Raw genomic sequence first — 19515 nt, 5'->3', positions numbered from 1 at the left:
TTTTTATATTCATTTTGATTCAGAAATGTGCACTACTTTTTTTAAAAAATCAAAACAAAGCTGATCGATGAGATTCAATAAAATGCACACGATAAAAACTTAACATTCTTGAAATAAGTCAGTTTTTTAAAAATCAAAAGCAGAAACAAAATAACTTCACACAGACATAGCAACTCCCCAAACTATGCACCTTAGTCAGATTAAGAAATCTTATAATCCACTTTTCCTTGGGGTTATTTTAAGCTTTTTAACTTCTTATGAGTCATATGGGGAAGGAATTCCTTGAAGCTTGGCTATTTCATGAAGCTGTGTATTTATATCGTCCCACAGGCATACTCCACAAAAATCTGAAAGAGCATCCTACCAATGCAGGAAGGCAGAGGGTAGTCCCAGGCCCTTCTCTCTCCGGTCATGCACTTGAGAAGGCTGCTTCCATGGAGAGTGTAACCTGGATTGCATCCGTAGATGATGGTGCTGCCAGCAAAATGACCTTGGTCACTGATCTTGTAGCCGAACTGTGGAACGCCTGGGTCTTCACAATGTGAAAGTTCAAAACCTGGGAGAACAGTATGAATTGCTTAAAGGAAATATTTTGAGACATAATTTGAGACTGCAAAATCGTTTATTTCATTTATCCCTTCAAATAGGATTGCATCCCCTACTTGAATTACTCCTATCATATCTAACATTGTTAACATTTAATAAGCACAGAAAGCTTTTGCTGGAACTTTTTTAAATGAGATTTTTATTAGAATTCATCAGTTATAAAGTTTACATATCCGTGTAATGGCAAATACTATTATGTTCCTGATGGCTTGAAAAGTGTTATTGTTAATACTAGATTAAGTGATTCACTAAAAAGGATTAATATCTCCGGAAGGTGGTGGCACACACCTTTAATCTTAGCACATGGGAGGCAGAGGCAGGTGTATCTTAGTGAGTTCAAGTCCAGCCTGGTCTACAAAGCAAGTTCCAGGACTGCCAGATTTCTACACAGAGAAATCCTGTCTTGAATCTTGAAAAAAAAAAAAAAGGATTAATATCTGGGTTCATGTAGTTGCACACTTGATCCCCAGTGGATGGGACTATTGGGGGAGATTATGAAGCCTTTAGTAGGTACAAATGTGCTGGAGGAGGAAGTGTGCCACCTGTGATGGACTCAGAGAGTTTTTAGCCTCTCCTAGCTTCCTGCTGTTCAAGAAACACAATCAGCCAGTTTACATGCCCTGCCCTCTTCCCTTCATGGACTAACTCTTGCCATCTGGAACAACTAGCCCAAATAAAGCCTTTGGTACCTCAAGTTACTTTTCCCCATGGCATTTGGTCATAGCAACAGAAAAGGAGCTAATATAATAAGAAACACACGTTTACTTTTGTCTTGGCACAAAGCATCCAGGATCCTCGGAACCAAAAGTGTCTGACCGACCACGACTACCTGTGTTTTGCTCACTACGATAGTGGTTCCACATCATCAGACTGGCAAATTTGATGTTTCCCATCATAAATTTGCCATATGATAGCAGAGAAGGGGAATAAATAAATAAATAAATCTTGGGAAAATTCTGACCTGTTCTTGGTATTTCCTCACTTTTCACGTCCTTAATTCATGAATAATCCTCCTACACTACCTAGCTTGCCCATAATATTTGTTATCAATAATTGTAGATATGGGGATTATGGGAGTCCTGCATGCCTGCTATGATGTGCCTTTTAATTATGTTTTATAATAAATCACCTTCTACTTCCTTACTGTATCTGAATTCTTTCTCTGTGAATAATAATAACATGGAAACGTGTCATGTTTTTAAGCTCAGATCTGCCTTCTCCCTCAAAATGAGACTGATTGCCAAAGAAACTGATCACATGACTAAGGTATCACAAATTTCAGTGGCTGCAGTCCCTCACATAATAAGAGAAAGAGGCTGAGTTGAAGGTCTTGGACAATGACATAATTATTCAGGCTTATGCAATGGGATTTCCAACAAAATCTTATACAAAATGACTTGGAGAGCTTCCTGGTTGGTGAATGCATTCACATCCTGGAAGGGTTGTGGGGATAGCAACTACTACTACAAGAGCCCTTCTGGACCTCACTAATATGTCTTTTATTTGCTTTTTATTTATACTAATGAATACCCTTGATATTGAATCAGTAAATGCAAGTAAATAGATTCCAGAGAACTTTAGCAATGTTTTAAATTACTGAATCACAGCAAGTGATAACAGGAATTCCCTGTTGGTTTGCTGTTGGTTTTGGTTTTGGTTTGTTTTTTGTTTGGTTGTTATTTCCTTTGTTTGCTTTTGGATTTGTTTGTTTGGTTTTGGTTTTTGAAGACAGGCTTTCTTTGTATAGCCTTGGCTGTCCTGGTACTACTAGCTCTGTAGACCAGGCTGGCCTCGAATGCACAGAGATCTGCCTCTGACTCCCTAGTGTTGTGATTAAAGGTGTATGACACCACTGTCTGTCAGAATTCCCTGTCTTAGTACCAGTCAGAAAAGTAACATACATTAGATCACAGCTGTCAAATCCTTAATTCACACTATTGAATTTCTAGAGTGTCAGAAAAAACTTAATGCTTGTGTTTATATACATAAATCTTGTATAGCTCCAAGTGCTGAGTTATTCCTATCATTGACGTAGGTTTAGAAAACATGAGGACCAAGGGGTCTAGTCTCTTCTAGGGGATTTAAATGATTCCTTTCTCCTTTAAGCCAGGAGACAGTTTTGCACATTTGAGTTCATATACAAACTTTTGTTTCTTTATTTACTTCTCTATTGTCTGGTATTACTTCTTTTTTCTTTTTACAGTACTTACCCAGGATAAATCTTGGCACATATCAGATGTCCGAAGATGTTAATGAATAAGGATTTAGAGAAAAAAATTATTGACAGGAAAGTAAATTAAAGTCAAACAGATTGTTTCAAAAGAGAGCTTTGAGATAAAATTAAAAAAAATAAAGCTTCAAGGATTCTCTCTATGAATTAGCTTGTGGCAGCCTCATTTGGTTGAAAATGTAAGCATCTTCAAGGAGAATTATAAAAGAGGGCAGCCATCATTGACTCACACCAGGGCAGGTATAATGGAATCCACTCATACAGTCAAGTAAATGAGTACTTCAAATAAGACACCATAGAAGTCAACACTATGTTTTCAGGGACACTTTACTTTTCTATGATCTACATAGTTAATACCATATTTAAAGTATCTCTGATTGAAAATGGCAAGTTGGTGTTCTTCCTACCAGACTAGATTATTTTGTCGGGGATTTAAGATACAGCCCCTTTCTAGTTTTATCATAGTTCTTTTCAAATCAAACTGAAAATCAAGCTTTGTTTTCAAGATTTCTTACCAAACTCATTTTTTTCCTAATGTGCACATTCTGGGAAAGTGATTGGAGGTTACTGGTGACGACACAGAATGGAGATGCTCTTGCAAATGAAGACGCTTTATAAAGCATGTCTTTGTGGAGGGAAAGGCAGGCAGACAATACTGTGTAAACTGCAGAGTACAACATCATTTAGTTCAATTGGGCAGGCACACTGTTGCTCTTTCGTCCATATTCAGAACCGTCTTAAATTTTACAAAATCGCTCAGCTGCTAGTCTTTTCACAGAGGGCTCAGACGCTAGAAACTGACTATTACATAAAGCCTCGAATGAAGCATCACGTATGGGACCAATCTTCACCGTGGTTAGGAAAATTTAATACTGCGATGAAACAAAAATGTATAGAGCACGAATCGAACTTATAATTAACATTGTCTAAACTCTTCAGATTTTCTGTTTAACTGAAGCTGCCATTTCGTCCTCCTATGTCACCACTGAAGAGATTTGTTTATCTCTGATTTATTTTAAGGTATCATTTGAAATCTATGACATTTTATCAAAATTCTTAATAAACTGCATTGACACTATCATACTCTAATATTGTACTTCATTTCTTTCAGGGCAGCATTCTTATCAATGCCGTATTAACTGATTCTTATTAATAATAATAGCATTTAAGAAATAAACATTATAAAATAAAATAAATCTCCCATTTTATTCTCCCAAGTTTTTTTTTTTTTTGGTCTTTCTTCCCTGAAATCTTTTAATATGTTAATCAAGTTATTCTCATAACATTTTTCTATATATCCTTATGTCTTGGCAATATAGCACAATTGGCATGCATTTATATGTGCAAATCATAATAAAATCTACTTTAAACAGTTTTGTGAGAGTTTATTGTCTAGTATTGTTCTTTATATTTTTGTTTTGTTTTGCATTTGCCCTTTATATTTATATGGAATTGGGCCATATGTATGAGCATTAGAATTCCTGGGGAAGTGTTTTATGAAGGACAATGGCATCTAAAAGCTGCTATTGAGATGTGAGCTGCCTCTCTTGCATATATACCAAAGCGTAAATTTAATAGAATGCTGGACATACAAGGAACAGAACAGGCTAGTTATAACCATTTATTGAATGTAATATACAACGCCGCTTGCTGTGGTGACCCGGAACAGGGCATTCTGCAGAACAAGTCTCCTTGGACATTAGCAATCAACTACACTCTTGTAGTTTCTGTAACTTTTACCTTCCACATTGTCTCAGTACACACTCTAGGATCTTTTAGAAACCTTCCTCTTCCTCTACTGTCATTGAGGCTATGAATACCATAGTACCTGGAATAATAACTATCAAATTACTGCATAAAAGGGGTCTTTTGTTTGGAAAATAGATGGTAAAAGCAGTGTAGCTGAATGCATTAGAATATTATGCATTTTGAAATTATAAGTCATAGAAGGAGACAAATGAAATTTTTAAAATTATTAATATTTGTTTGTTTCAGTTTTCTTTCCTTTTTTTTTGAGGGGAATGGAGAGTATGAAGTTGGGTAACTAGGCAGCTATGGATCTGGGAGGAGTTGGTGGAGATATTGGTTGGAACAAATATGTTCAAAATATAGGGTATGCTTCCCTGAGGCCTAGTTTCCATGATATGAGAAGGCACAACACAAGCTTCCAAATGAGGGAAGCAACAAACAGATATGATGCCTGTGAACCACAACAATGACCAGCAAGGCACGATTACCCTAAGGGTGAAGTAGTGGCAAATATATCTTGGAGGTAAGCAACAGAGGGAAATCATGCCTGGTACTAGAAATCTAGCCAAATAAGCAGGGCTAGTGGAGTCAAGGATCTTGGAGGAGAATCTACAACCATCACTTTACTAAACAAACATAATCCCTAACTACACTCTAAATATTTGTCCTTGTAACCACAGATAAGTTTAGTCCTCACTTCTCATCGTTAGTTCTCACTTCTTTTTACAGATAGAGACCATCACAGAAAACCACAACCAATAAAAATGCAGTGTGAAGCCTAGTCCCAGTAGATACATATACAAGACAGCTCCCACACCTGAGGCTCAGAGAACATTGTGGAAGTGGTGGCGGAAAGACTGTAAGAGGCAGTGGATCTGGGAGTTTGTAGTGGGACTGTCTCCTAATAATGTCAGAATCTACACCTATAAAGTCTCTCCAAAATGATTGGCTAAGTGTGAGCTGAACATGGACAACAATGACAGAAATTTCAACATGGACAGAGGAAAGACCACACAGCATCAACCCTTCACAAAGACCTATAGACAATGAGAACATTGAGAGTGGGAGAAATCATCTTCCCCAGGGAAGAGCCCCCGAATTGCTTATCCAATATCAAATGGTCATGCTTGAAAATGTACATATAAGCAATAGTATACAGATAGAGCAGGTTATATTTAGGAATATGTATGCATATATAAAAATATACACAACAATACTTATTGAAAAAGGAAGCCAAAAATTTGAAAGGGCATAAGAAAAGATATATTAGAGGGTTTAAAAAGGAACAAAAGGAGTGGATAAATGATGTCTCAGAAATAAAATATAAAAAAGGATAGTATAAGAAAAAAATTAAATAAAAATATAACATTTAATAATTTGTTATAATTGCCCTTTAGGCTCTTGGACTTGAAAAATAGCTTTGTTTTTAGAATTCTTTTATGTGCTTGTTTATCTTCACAAATGCAAATTTTTGCATGTTATATTTTATTTTCTCATTTTTAATTTAAAATTTAATTTACATGGTTCTAGGGATATAACATATGTCAAACAATCACTCTACTACTGAGCTACTAGTCTATTTATAGAGTACTTTATATTTAAATAGGAAGACTGTAAAGCTTTTCCCCTCACAATTAATCAAGAGGAAATTCTTCACATTCATACACATGAGCTGTGATGCTTGTAGTTGTTATAGACCTAATAAAGAGTGTAGAGGGAATAAGGAATTTTGAAGAATGAAATTACATTCCATTTTAGCACTGAGTAATCTAACAAGAAACATGTATATTCATCAGTAAATAAACTGTATAAGCCATTTTACTATGGCCACATCTTGAGAACAATACCATACACAGGTTTTCCCTTACAACTTCAAATCTACTGAAGTTTATAAACAAAAACTATTATCACTATTTTCAATTACTTTTAAGGAGAGTAATTACAGTTTAGATTTTATCAATGATGGTCTGAATTCTACTCAAGAAGTTCTTATTTAGAAACTAGTTACTGAGAGACTTTCCTAAATTTTCATCTGCCCGGCATGATACTAAGAGCTGCCATTACTGATGCGATGTGTTTCATAGACCATGAATGCTGCATGCCTCATTCTCACATTGTGTTACTCAGCATTGACTGTTAATTTTCCTAGCCATCAGAATTTTGGTATTTCACTGAAGTATATAATTGATATTCTCAAAACCTCCAAAAACCAAACTTTACTTTATATTGCCAAATTCCTTTCCTACCTAACTTTTTCCAATTGATAATTCCTACCATATTTGAATATCACTGGAAATTATTAACATTTAATACTCTGCTGCTTTAAAATTTTCATCTATTTTGTAGATATGCACTAACATATTTCTTTGGTATAAATTTAATTTCTTAATTTTATTTTTCTATAATGGTTCTTCTCTGTAATGTTGTCTTTTGCCCATATTTTTGTTGTTTGCCATTTTTTTTTGATGGCTTGCAAAATACTGTAGTGATATATTGTGCAACCTAATAAACTTGCCTGAGGATCAGAGGACAGAGCCAGCCACTAGATTAGACGTAGAGATATATTAGACATAGATCAGGCAGTGGTGGCACACACCCTTAATCTTATCACTTGGGAGGCAGAGATCCTGTGGATCTCTGTGAGTTCAAGGTCACACTGGAAACAGAGCCAGGCAGTGGTGACACACACCTTTAATCCCAGTACTGGGAAGCACATATGACTTCAATGCCAGGAAGTGACATGGCTGGGCAGAGAAAGGTATATGAAGTGTGAGGCCATAGGAAAAAGGCAGTTTAGCTGAGACCACTTCGCGTGAGGACCAGAGGCTTTCAGTCTGAGGATTCATGGAAACTGGCTGAAGAGTTGGTGAGATGAGGTTGGCTGAGGCTTGCTCTGTTTCTCTGATCTTTCTGCTTTCACCCTGATATCTGGCTCTGGGTTTTCTATTAAAAGACCATCTAAGATTCGAACAACAAAATATTTCTTCAGTGTGCTTTTTCTTTTTTATACACAAACGACTTCTAACATGCCTCATTTTTATTTATTGAATTTTTTGCCTCTAGAGAATTTTGTGGTGGTTGTTGGTTTTTGACTAACAACTAACACCTGGTCAAGAAAATGAAAGTCATTCAGTGGTTGTGAGTGACTAGCTGGTATTCAATCCGTTAGACGGTTTTATGGACTTTAGATGTGTGAAGGAAGTACACGGTGGAAAATATTTCTGCCTTTGAGCAAATTTGGAGATGAGTACATCTGAAATAGACAGCTACCTGCCAGTATCACATTTTCTCTTACAGCTGTTGTTGGATAATAACTTCATTGATCCCATCTCTCAGTTATCCAAGAATTGCCCCTAACTGGCAGAACTCAAAGACAATTGTTTTCTAGCAAGAGAGTCTAGGAAATGTGGTTGCCAGATTTCATTTGAAATTTCAAGAAAGTTTTTAGAAGGGGAAGGTGTACCTGACAGGACAGATTTCTGCTTGAGTATCTTGTTTTAATTTTCTTTTTTCTATGCCCTAAAAACACAGCTATTGGGCAGAATGTTCTTCTAAGTTTTGATACTCACTGGTAGGTCTCAACCATGTCCGAAATAAAATTTATGCAATGTACAGATTGCTAAGTATTTAAATTACAGCTTACAAAGCTGTTTAAATATGAAATCATGAAAATAACAATGATTCCTCTTTTATTCTAGCAAAAGGAACTATATTGTGTTTTATGCAAATTACAAACTTAAGAGGCATTTCTTTGATATTTCTCTTGGAGAACCTTGTACTATATAATGCCCTATTACTCAATACTTCCTTCATTGCCTGCTTAATTTCAGTATTTAAAGAATGAAGGAAATGCCAAGTGTGCCTGGTCAGTGGTTTTGAGGACATGTAACCACATGGAACGCCCTCGCTCTTCTATGTAATTTACTTATTTTCTACTCACATTTGCATTAAGTAAATTATGCACTAAGAATAAAGTTAAAGTTGATAGGTCATCTGATTATTTTTCATGGTTAGCATCACCAATACCATGTTTGTAACTAAATTACAAAATCTAAATAGAATAATTTGTAGTACATTCATAAAGCTAGTATACAAGAGAAGGCATTAAAAATTAGCCCTTGCCTGTCTTTAATGAGAACCTGACATTTGGAATGGCTATGTTCTCTGAGAATTATTGAATCATTGCAAGCAACAAAACTGGAAGGCTAAGTGAATCCAAATATATCTGAAGTTTTCCCTTGGGATAATAAACATTTCTGCAGTAGGATTTTCAGTAAGTAAAATGAGAAGAGGAAATGGCAAAAGATCATTTAACCAGTCATATCGTCTAATGGCCATGAATATTGGACATCTACCAGGTCAGTTTTCAACAAAATACAACCCACCAAAATGGTATGAATCATTATCAAAACACGTGTGTCCTTTTTACTGAATAAAAGTAACTACAAATGAAAGATATAAAAGATTCACAATGAAGCATACTTTTAAGGAAGAAAGTTCGGCGAATTCATGAAATAAGGATGAACTAGAACCATGTCAATTTCTGATAATGATTTGAAAAATGGAGATAGAATTCAACTTCTCAAGTTCAAAATGACTAACGTTTTCTTCAGAAGAAATTGAGAAGCTTAATTTCTAGTCTGATCATTAAACTTTAGAAGGAAATGATACTTTTGAACCATTACTGTTTACACTATATGAAACTCAGCTATGTCTTCATAGATTTCTCCTCAGAGACATGCCAACAACTAAACTCTTTTGCCTAAAACACCCGAAAGTTTGCCTCTTCATTTCTCAACCTTCATTTAGAGCACTGTGGGTCTTGACCCCATAGGGATAGAATATCAGTTATCCTGCATGTCAGATATTTACATTATGATTCATAACAATAATAAAATTACAATTATGAAGTAGGAACAAAATAATTTTATGGTTGGCGGTCACCACAACATGAACTCTATTAAAGGGTCACAGCATTAGGAAGGTTGAGAACCACTGATTTAGAGGAAGCTTCAGATTTCTGAAGACAAGAGTAATTGGCAGTCATTACTTGAAGTGAATGTAACACAATGAAAGAGTTAGGTTCTAGTAGAAGGAGGAGTGGAACAGTGGTTGAATTCCCTAATAGCAGTTTTGGCTGCACCTAGTTTGACTTGTAAATGGTTTTGCATTCAAGCAGCAAAGTACAGTTGATAGAAAAACTTACTGGGGAAAGAGTCTCCCCAAAACAAATGAGTTATTCTTGACAGCTCTAAGAGATCAAGACTAAACTGATTCAGTCATGGAATGAAATACCTCATGTATAATGAATAATTCTCATTACATATATGTATATATATAATACACACACACACACACACACACACACACACGTGTGTGTATCTATAATTTATTTGCTGCTTGAGATTAGTAAGACAATCTCACTGCCATCTTAATACTCCATAGCAAAAACTATTAATGAGTGTGCCAAAATCTTTTATTCAAGGCACTTAGGAGTCTCAGAAATCCATGATTTCATTAATCATAGATTCATTAACAATATTACCGAACTTATTTTTTTAAAGAATTATCTGTGATTGCGGCACATTATATTATATAGTTATTTCCTCCAAAATCTCTTTCTTACTACTGAAACTCAGTTTTGATTCCAGGTATATTGTAAGCATTTCATGATGGTGTAACGCTAATTCAATCACTTAATATATAAATTACTTAATTTTCCAATTTGGCATTAAAGACAGGAAAGTTTTTTCCAGGGCTCAAGAGAAACAGTTTGCAATCATAGTAAAAGATGCATATGTGACTAGTAATGCCTAATTCTCATTTCCATTAACCTAGATCACACTTTGAGTATGTCTAAGCGGTAGCTATACTGTGACTTTGTAACAGCATATTGGAAGACATAATGAGCCCCCAAGATGAAACTTCATAGGTTAGGATGAAAAATAATTGTTGTTGATCATGTTGAACAGTTGAGTTTAGATCTCCTCTGGCATTCTTAGATAGAGAAACACTGGCTTTTCAGTTTAAACCAGAGTTCATTTTCCATTACTTGAAGTCAAAAGTTGATTTGCTGGTTTTACTAAGTGCACAATGCATTTACTATTAAAGCAGGTAAGGTAAAGTGCATTGTGTCTTTAAAAAACACATTGATCATTTATCTTCTTCAAATATAATGATACTTAAAGCCCAAATATTCAAGATTGTAAGAAGTAAAGAAAGCCGATAATGGGAGAGAGAGAGAGTGACTATTACTAACAAAGGTATGAACATGTTCTTTATATGATCAAAGATGAAGAGTGAAGTGAAAAGAGCATGTGAGAATAACCTGGGGTGTAAAGTCTGTCTTGAATAATCTTACAGTGTTCCTCTAATAATGTTTCTGTATCCTATTTCCTTTGCTAGGAATATGTCACACCATTGTTTCTGTGAATTATGACCTATGTCTTGACCTTGTTTATAAGTCCCCCACCCCAGAGCCTTTATCAAGGTTAAATTACCTTCTCCTATTTTGATTATCTCTGTGTGAATACCGGGATATAATGCATTACACTTCAAAAATAATTTGGAATAATTGTAAAGGATACATGCCTATCATACTTGGGTGTGTGAGGCTGGCTTTGAACATGACTAGATATGAAGATTTAAGCATCAAAATAAGATCTTCCACTTTTCTTATATATTTAACTCTTTAAGCACATTTTCTTTATTTCATATATTGTTTAATACTTAATGCTTCTGAACATTTTATTTGTATAGGTGTTTTGTCTGCATGTGATGCTGTGGTACAGTGCCTAAGGAAGTCAGAAGCAGACATCAGATCCCCTGGAACAGTAGTTATAGATGACGATTATCCAGAATGTTGGTGTTGGGTATCCAACTTGGGTCCTCTGAAAGAGCAGCAAGTGTTCTTAACTGTGATCCATAACTCTAGTTCCACTTCTACACACTTTTTTCCTGTTATATTTAACATGTTCCCCATTTGAAACTTATTCAGGTATCAAAATGTTTTATTAAGTCAGTATTCAGACTACTTTCTGAATACTTTCCATGTAGAAGTAAAGAGATGTAATTCAAATGAAATGTATAATAATGTACGGAAGAGAATATCTCTGGGAGATCTAGGCACAATTTGTTTGCAAAGAAGTTTAAAAAGAAGACAATTTGGTAAGTATTACAGTAGTTGTACAGTTTTTAAAGCATTAAAATGTTTGTTATCTCTGACTCATAGGGTTGGGGTAAGTAAGCATCAGTGGGGAAAAGTTTGAAATGCATCTTGAAGTTCAATAGTTTGATTGATGCTCAGGGGGTTTAGATCACACCTTAAAAAGTGAAGAGGGTTTGGAGGTAGGGAAGATGAAAGAAAAAAGAACCAAGTCTGAGTGAAGACAGGCAGCACAGCTGAAAAATAAACTATATACATACAGATACATGATATAAATACAGATGGAGAACGGGAATGAAACTATTTTCATACACCAGAAAACTGTGTTAAAGCTTCATATAGTAATGCAGACTTCTTGACACTGTGAACCCCAGAAGCAACAATTAGGACTATATATAATTGATGACAAATTTTATGTTTTGAAAATACTTACTGGTGTAGACAAGTTGGAAGCCTTCGTCTGTCCCTTCAGCGTCAGAATTAAACTCCAGCCAGAGCTGATTGGAAGTGCTGCTGAGCGTCAGTCCTCGCATAGATGCTCCTGTAAAAGCGCCCAGCAGGTGTGTCGTTTTGTCCTTTCCATCATAAATCTGCAAGATATGTTTATAATTGAAATGTATGTATGTCCCAAGTAGCCAGTTCCCAAGTATGTATGTGTATCTAGGAAGAGCAGGGGTTGGTAATCTGCATTGTCCCTAAGTGGGGGTTCATGAAGAATGACCAAATAAGTGAGTTTCAAAATCAGAAAGTTAGAATTCACATGAATAATTCTCAAGTTCAAAAAATTAGTAGAGTCTAAGAAACACTTAAACTGGGTGTAACTTTGTTTCCAAGGCAAGAATACCTTTTATGACACATAGTTTAAAGTTTAGAACACCTACTTTAAAAGGAGTTTACAAAGCTGGTTGGTAGGTAGGAGTTTCGTTTGCTTATTTATTTTTTTGTTTCCTTGTTTTACTACTTTCTTAGTTAATCAAACACACCTTTCTCAGAACAGAACTAGGTAAAAGTATGATTACCTCCAGTATAGTTTTTTGATTTGCTTCATTTTTGATATTTTAAAAATATTAAGTCAATGCTGGGCAGTGGTGGCACACACTTTTTTTCCCCCAGAACTATGGAGGCAGAGGCAAGCAGATTTCTGAGTTCTAGGCCAGTTTGGTCTACGTAACTAGTTCCAGGACATCCAGCTTTACATAGAGAAACTCTGTCTGGAAAAATAAAAACAAACAAACAAACAAAAAACCGTTTAGCAAAGGGCATGTAGTTCACAAATAGAATGTTTGCCTACAATGCAAAAATTCCTGGATCAGTCCCAAGAACCAAACATACAAAACATAAAAAGAATAAAATAAAAATAAGAATTTGAAAGTGTACTAAGTGATTCCAAATGTTAAACAAGATGAAGTGTGTGACAAAATTGATAAACCACATCAGTCTTCTATCACTCATGCTTTTGAAGGTTTGCCACATTGTATGGTGACATTTTATTTGTATTAAAATGTTATTTGTATGTTAATAAATAAAGTTGCCCGGGGGACAGAGCTATTAGCAAGCCATAGGAAAGCAGGGCAGTGGTGGCGTATGCTTGTAATCCTAGCACTTGGTAGGCAGAGCTGGGTAAGTCTCTGTGTGTTCAGGGATACAGCCATTATTGGATACACATGCCTTTAATCTCAATACCAAGCATGGAAAACCTGGAGGCCTATACAGACAGGCCGTGACGAGGCGGTCATGTGGTTGGGTTTACAACCAATGAGAAGGCAGAACAGGAACACTATATAAAGACTTTAACACAGGGGTAGTTCTGGTTCGGAGAGGTAGGACCACTGCAGGAGGAAGGATAAGGTTTTAGCTCTTAGCTCAGACCTCTTGGCTTTCTTCTTTGCATTGGTTCTGTGTTTCTTATTTAATAAGAAGGTTGGTTACATCTACAACATTGCACTTCTTGTTTCTCTCAATGCTGAGATTATGAAAATATGGTCACGATGTAATATCTTATTAGATGTGATTAACTGTATACATTATCTTTGTGCTATGTCAGATTTAAAAACTAACAATGTGGTAGTTTACATGAGAATGGCCAACACTGAGTTCCCACATGTGTTGGGGAAGAATTAGGAGATGTGGCCTTTTTTGGAGGAAGTGTGTCATTGGGGGTGGGCTTTGAGTTTAAGACTCACACATTCACAGTTCCCCTGCCTCATCTCTCTGCCTCACAGTTATGGTGTGCCATGCCTGCCAGCCTATCGTCATGCTCCCTACTATAACTGCCATGGACTTACCCTCTGAAACTATGTGACAAATAAACTCTTCTATAATCTACCTTTGTCTTAGTTTATAATCATAACAATAGAAAATTTACTATGACACCTTTGTAGTATATGATACAATTTTTTGCATACAATTTTAATTTATAGTTATCATTTACTAGGTTTTAAAATTAAGGTTAAGGTACTTTTAAAAGGTATTGTAAAGTTTTCTTTACTATTTCTGGTTTAGTAAAAATAGCATAAGCCACCTTTTAGGTCAAACACAAGTGGCAGGGTAGGCAACATTGTCCTAAACAGAAGGACTTTGGCTGGGTAAACAAAAGAAATGTTTTGGGATGAACAAGCCTAAAGGTAGGCTTTTGTTTACCAGAGAAGCAGATCTCCTAAGACAGTTTTTTTTTACCAGGACCATCCCTTAATGTGCCCCAAAGGTCAACTACTTTTGTGTAAGGCCATCTCGTTCTCAGCCAATATAAACAGCCTGAATCTTCTTAAAGAGCCATCCTGCTGTCACGTAAAATCTGTTTGCTTTTGTACCTTGTTATCCTTCTCTCTGCCCCTCCAGAGAGAGCCTTGGCAGTCTGAATCCCAGTAAATCTCTATCAACATCAACGTTTGGAGTAGTCTAGCTTGGTAGTTTCATTGTGTCCTTGTTTACAGCACCTTGGAAATCTGCAGTCTCAATATTTTCTTCATATCTTAGTAGTGCTCTGAAGATATGGGTTCTTTGAATTTCCAGTGTCTATTTTTTTCCTCAACCTGAAATGTCTCATTTTTCACACTATCCTAAACTATATTGTCATTTTCTCTTATAATACGTATGGTTACATCTTTCCTTTGTAACATGGACCATCTTCTAATGCAATTCTGTTACCAACAACTAGGTTGTCTTCAGTGACTAGGGTCTTTTCATATCTTTTTGACATTTTAAATTTTAAAATCATTGGTGAAACTATTAAAAGCTTTTTTTTTTTTTTCTGACAGGAAGTTTCTACCAGTTATACTCTTAAGATTCCTCACTAATTGGGAAATTATCTTCAAATTTAAATTTCTCTTTGATGTAGTCCTTCAACTTAAAACATGTTGCCTCTGTTAACTAAAGCTTGATCTTTATCTCAGCTACTGAACTTACTGAAGAATGAATTTCTTTCTTTCTTTCTTTCTTTCTAACTTATTGAGGTTTTAATATTTTTTTAAATTTTGTTTTGGGTCTTGCTTGTCTGGTTTTCGTTTGTTTGTTTTGTTGAGACAGTGATTGACACATAGCTCACTGTGGAGATTAGGTTGGCCTCAAATTGCCAGATATATGCCTGCCATTGCCTACTGAGTGCTGGGATAAATGTGTGCATCATCTACCCTTCTTTAAGTTTTAAATATTCTTGCTGCAAATCTAGGCTTAAAGGCTATAAAGAAAACCAAGGCAGATTTTAATTTACATCATATACAAATACAGCTTTTTACAATTTCCAGAGTCCATAACAAATTCTGTTCTAACCACATTAACCTAACCTTTTTTTTCTACAGAGAAATTCAGAATTCTGCTGTAGGAAGGACCTTTCTGCTCTCTGCACTTGTGACTGATGCTCTCTATAACCTTCTATGCACTCTGTATGCTCTTACGGCTTATTTACATTTTAAATTTCCACAAAAGGGAACATGAGAAATAAGAAAGAGAAAATGAGGAAGAAGCCATCTGAAACTCAAGCCAGCAGGGCTGAACACCTGTGAATAAGTAACAGTTGTCTTTATTTATTATATTTCTGTCAGTAACAAAGAATATATAATATTGGTATTATATAGAAGGCTGTGTAGACACATCCCCTGAAATTATCAGGAGATAACTTGGACTCCCCGGAGGATTCCAATTCATACAAACAACTTTCTATTTTAGTTATCAGCAAGAGTTTATCTGTCTTAAGCAAAACTAAATAAATGTTGAGATTTATTCAGAAATGAATTTTGTTTGGTTGTTCGATTCTATAAAATTCAACTTTTCATTTCTTAAGGGCACTGGTCATCAGGAGTAATTGATCCCTAAAGACATCAAGTTTATGGTAAAATATAACTCTTTCTGTGAGTTTTCAGTATTAAATATTCTGTCTCCTTCTGAATGTACTACTTTAATGATGCTATGGACTATATAGTATAAATCCTATGGTTACATTCACACATTTGCAATCAAACCATATTGCTCAGTGGTTCTATGGATCTTATTTGTGGAAATATTGTCAACGTTGTCACAAATATTTTCCTTCAATAGCACCTGCTTCTAAGCAAGGTATAATTTAATTGTTATATAAAATATTAAAATATAAATAAATGTTTCTAAGATTAAACTAACTCTTGCTCATGTATATGAACTCTCAATTTGTCAGAAGTTCCAAATAAATGGTAAATAAAAGCTGAACAATTACACTTGGGCAGTGGGCATAAGAGGGCCAGAAGTTTAAGGCCAGACTGGGCTACGTGACCCTGTTTTAAAATGTAAAGCCAATCGACCAAGTAAAACTAAGCAACTAATTGACATAAATGAAGACATAAAAAATATTTCTTGAGATTTATTTACAGATTGCCCGAATACTGTTTTCTAAGGTTGCATTAATACTAAAAAAACCCAAAACACTTAATAATAGAATAATAGACAGCACCAGCCTTTACTTTATGTATTTTCATCATTTTTGCACATAACAATGTAATTGATAACCAAGTAACACAATACAACTTCAACTCTGTGTTGATATATACATAACTTTATAAAAATCGTAAGACAGCATTACTAGAATGAAGAATTATATTAAAATGTAGCCCACTATTGGCTGTCACAATACAGCAATATATTTTATTACTATAAACTATATTATATTTTAGTTTTTCTAAATTTTAAGCAAGAAACATAGTTTCCTTTAAGAAAATAAACTTTATGACTTTTTTTTCAAAACATATTTTACAATATTATATTTGAGAAAGAAGTAAGGAGAACAAATATTTTTGGGAAAAGTGATCTTTTAGTTTTAGTTTCCGTTGAGAGTACTGAACAGTCACAAAACCCTTAAGGTACTGTTTATATAGCAATGTAGAATCAGAAGGTAGAAAGAAAATGGAGTGAAAATTTCATGGCATGAAACTTGATCATCCAAGTATGAAACTCCAGCAGTATTCACACACCCATTAAACTTAAGCAAAGAGGAAATCTTTAATTAGAAAGGAGTTTTTAAAAGACCTTTACAGTAATCAGGTGCTGCTGCTGAACTTGCAAATAAAGTGTTCAAATATATTAACTTATATTTCTATGAAAGCATAATGACAATAAGAAGACAATAATAAGTGCTGTGGGATGTTCTGTATGGCAAACGTGTTGCTAATTAGTCAATAAATAAAACATTGATCGGCCATTGGCTAGGCAGGAAGTGTAGGCGGGACAAGGAAGAGAATAAAGCTGGGAAGTGGAAGGCTGAGTCAGAGAGACACTGCCAGCCGCCACCATGACAAACAGCATGTGAAGATGCCGGTAAGCCACGAGCCATGTGGCAAGGCATAGATTAATAGAAATGGATTAATTTAAGCTGTAAGAACAGTTAACAAGAAGCCTGCCATGGCCATACAGTTTGTAACCAATATAAGTCTCTGTGTTTACTTGGTCAGGTCTGAGGCTGTGGGACTGGCAGGTGATAGAGATTTGTCCTGACTGTGGGCCAGGCAGGAAAACTCTAGCTACAAAGCTGGGCTGGAGAGATGGCTCGGAGGTTAAGAGCACTGACTGCTCTTCCAGATGTTCTGAGTTCAATTCCCAGCAACCACGTGTTGGCTCACAACCATCTATAATGGGATCTGATGCCCTTTTGGTGTGTAAGCAGAACACTGCATACATAATAAGTAAATTTAAAAAAAAAATACAAAGCAGTGCAACCAAAGACAAATTGCTGTTAAATTAGGAATGAAGGTAAACATACAACTAAGAAAACAAACCAAAGCTTTTCACACAGTGATTAAATTACATCTGAACTGAAAGACCCAGACAGAACAGTTCTTTTAGACTGTTAACAGTTGTATAGCTATTTTCAACAAAATCAAAGTCTTTGAGTATTTTATTCAGTACAGACTATTATTAAAAATAACAATTTTTCTCACATTGTTTTGATAAGTAATATCAGATACATTGAGGACTGAATATCTCTGAAATTCTCTGTCCAGGATTTTGCTTAAAAATTTGAGTTATTTGCTCATATCACACAAAAAATAATTAGATCTTGATCTGGTTCTGTTTCAATACTCAATCTAATCAGGGCCTGAAATCAGTCACTGTAGGCAGAACCTCTTCATACATCAGCTCAACCCTCATTACGACAACCTGCTCAACATCCCTCAAACCTTTTGCCGTGAGTCACCAGATACATTCAGAATTCAAAGACTTCCACCTTCATTCTGAAGGATTTAAAACGTTAATTAAAAAAAAAACTTATATATCTTCATGTATGCATGTCCACCATAATATGCCTGGTGTTCACAGAGGTCAGAAGAGGGTGTCTGTTACTCTAGAACTAGTCACAGATAACTGTCACAATCATGTGGTCCACAAACCTGCATCTTCTGCAAGAATAAAAGTGCACTCAACCACCGAGCCATCTCTTCAGTCCCTACTTTTTTCGAGGCAAGGTTTCTCTGTGTAGCTTTAGTGCCTGTCCTGGAGCTCACTCTGTAGACCAGCCTGGCCTCAAACTCACAGAGATCCACCTGCCTCTGCCTCCAAGTCATGGGATAAAAGGGTGTGCCACCACTGCCAGGCTAGCCTCTACTTTTAAGGATTTAGCACATAAGGTTTTCTAGGAATCAACAAGTCAAAAATAAATATAAATGAGTTAAGTAAGTCAGACACACAACTTTGAATCAGTCTTGTCTTCTTTTGCTGAAATTAGGATTTTCACTCGTGGTTATTTTCTTTATTGAGTGATTTGGAAATATAAACACATTCTTCAAATATGGTGAATTAGTTGTCAAAGTTTGAATGTAAAAACAGGAGAATTTTTCTAGTTACCATGAAAGTTTTCTATTCTAAATCTCATGTTTGTTCCAAAGATAATATAAAATAGAATAGGGATTCAATTTTGTTTGACTTCAGTTACTTAGCTCAATTATATAAAGATTATGTTTCAGTAAGAAAACTGGGGCACAATGAAGGATTTAGTTTTCAAGAGCTTTAATGACAGAAAGGGTTAAACTTCCAGTGAAACACAAATGTTATATAACTGATTACAGTTTACTTCATTTTCCTGACAAAAGAAGTGAAAGCACATAACGTGTTCATGAGGTCTAACGTGGCTGCAGTACGATGGCCTTTGGAGTGCTTCTGAATGAACAGATAACAAAAGATTATTACTGAGTAGCAGGCAGTGTGGCAAATATATGTGATGAACCCAAGTGAACACTTGTGTGAGGGAAAATGTTATACAACCAGATTTGAAATTTGGTGAGTATGTCCAAGTTACATCTAATTA

At 35.4% G+C, this 19515-nt stretch overlaps 1 protein-coding gene across 3 annotated transcripts in view; it reads right to left on the bottom strand.

Annotated features, from left to right (window-relative positions):
* The window catches only part of Csmd3 (CUB and Sushi multiple domains 3), a 1140535-nt gene that overhangs the window by 295205 nt on the left and 825815 nt on the right, over positions 1-19515 (bottom strand). For all 3 annotated transcript variants that reach the window (XM_059246844.1, XM_059246845.1, XM_059246847.1), the window contains 2 exons: positions 12184-12340; positions 365-556 (listed from right to left, as the gene is read on the bottom strand). In XM_059246844.1, the coding sequence (XP_059102827.1) occupies positions 365-556; positions 12184-12340 (349 nt within the window). The remainder of the gene's footprint in view (positions 1-364; positions 557-12183; positions 12341-19515) is intronic.

The sequence above is a fragment of the Peromyscus eremicus genome, chromosome 20 (genome assembly GCF_949786415.1).
Source record: "Peromyscus eremicus chromosome 20, PerEre_H2_v1, whole genome shotgun sequence".
NCBI classification, from domain to species: domain Eukaryota; kingdom Metazoa; phylum Chordata; class Mammalia; order Rodentia; family Cricetidae; genus Peromyscus; species Peromyscus eremicus.
This window is presented reverse-complemented; position numbering and strand designations above follow the sequence as displayed.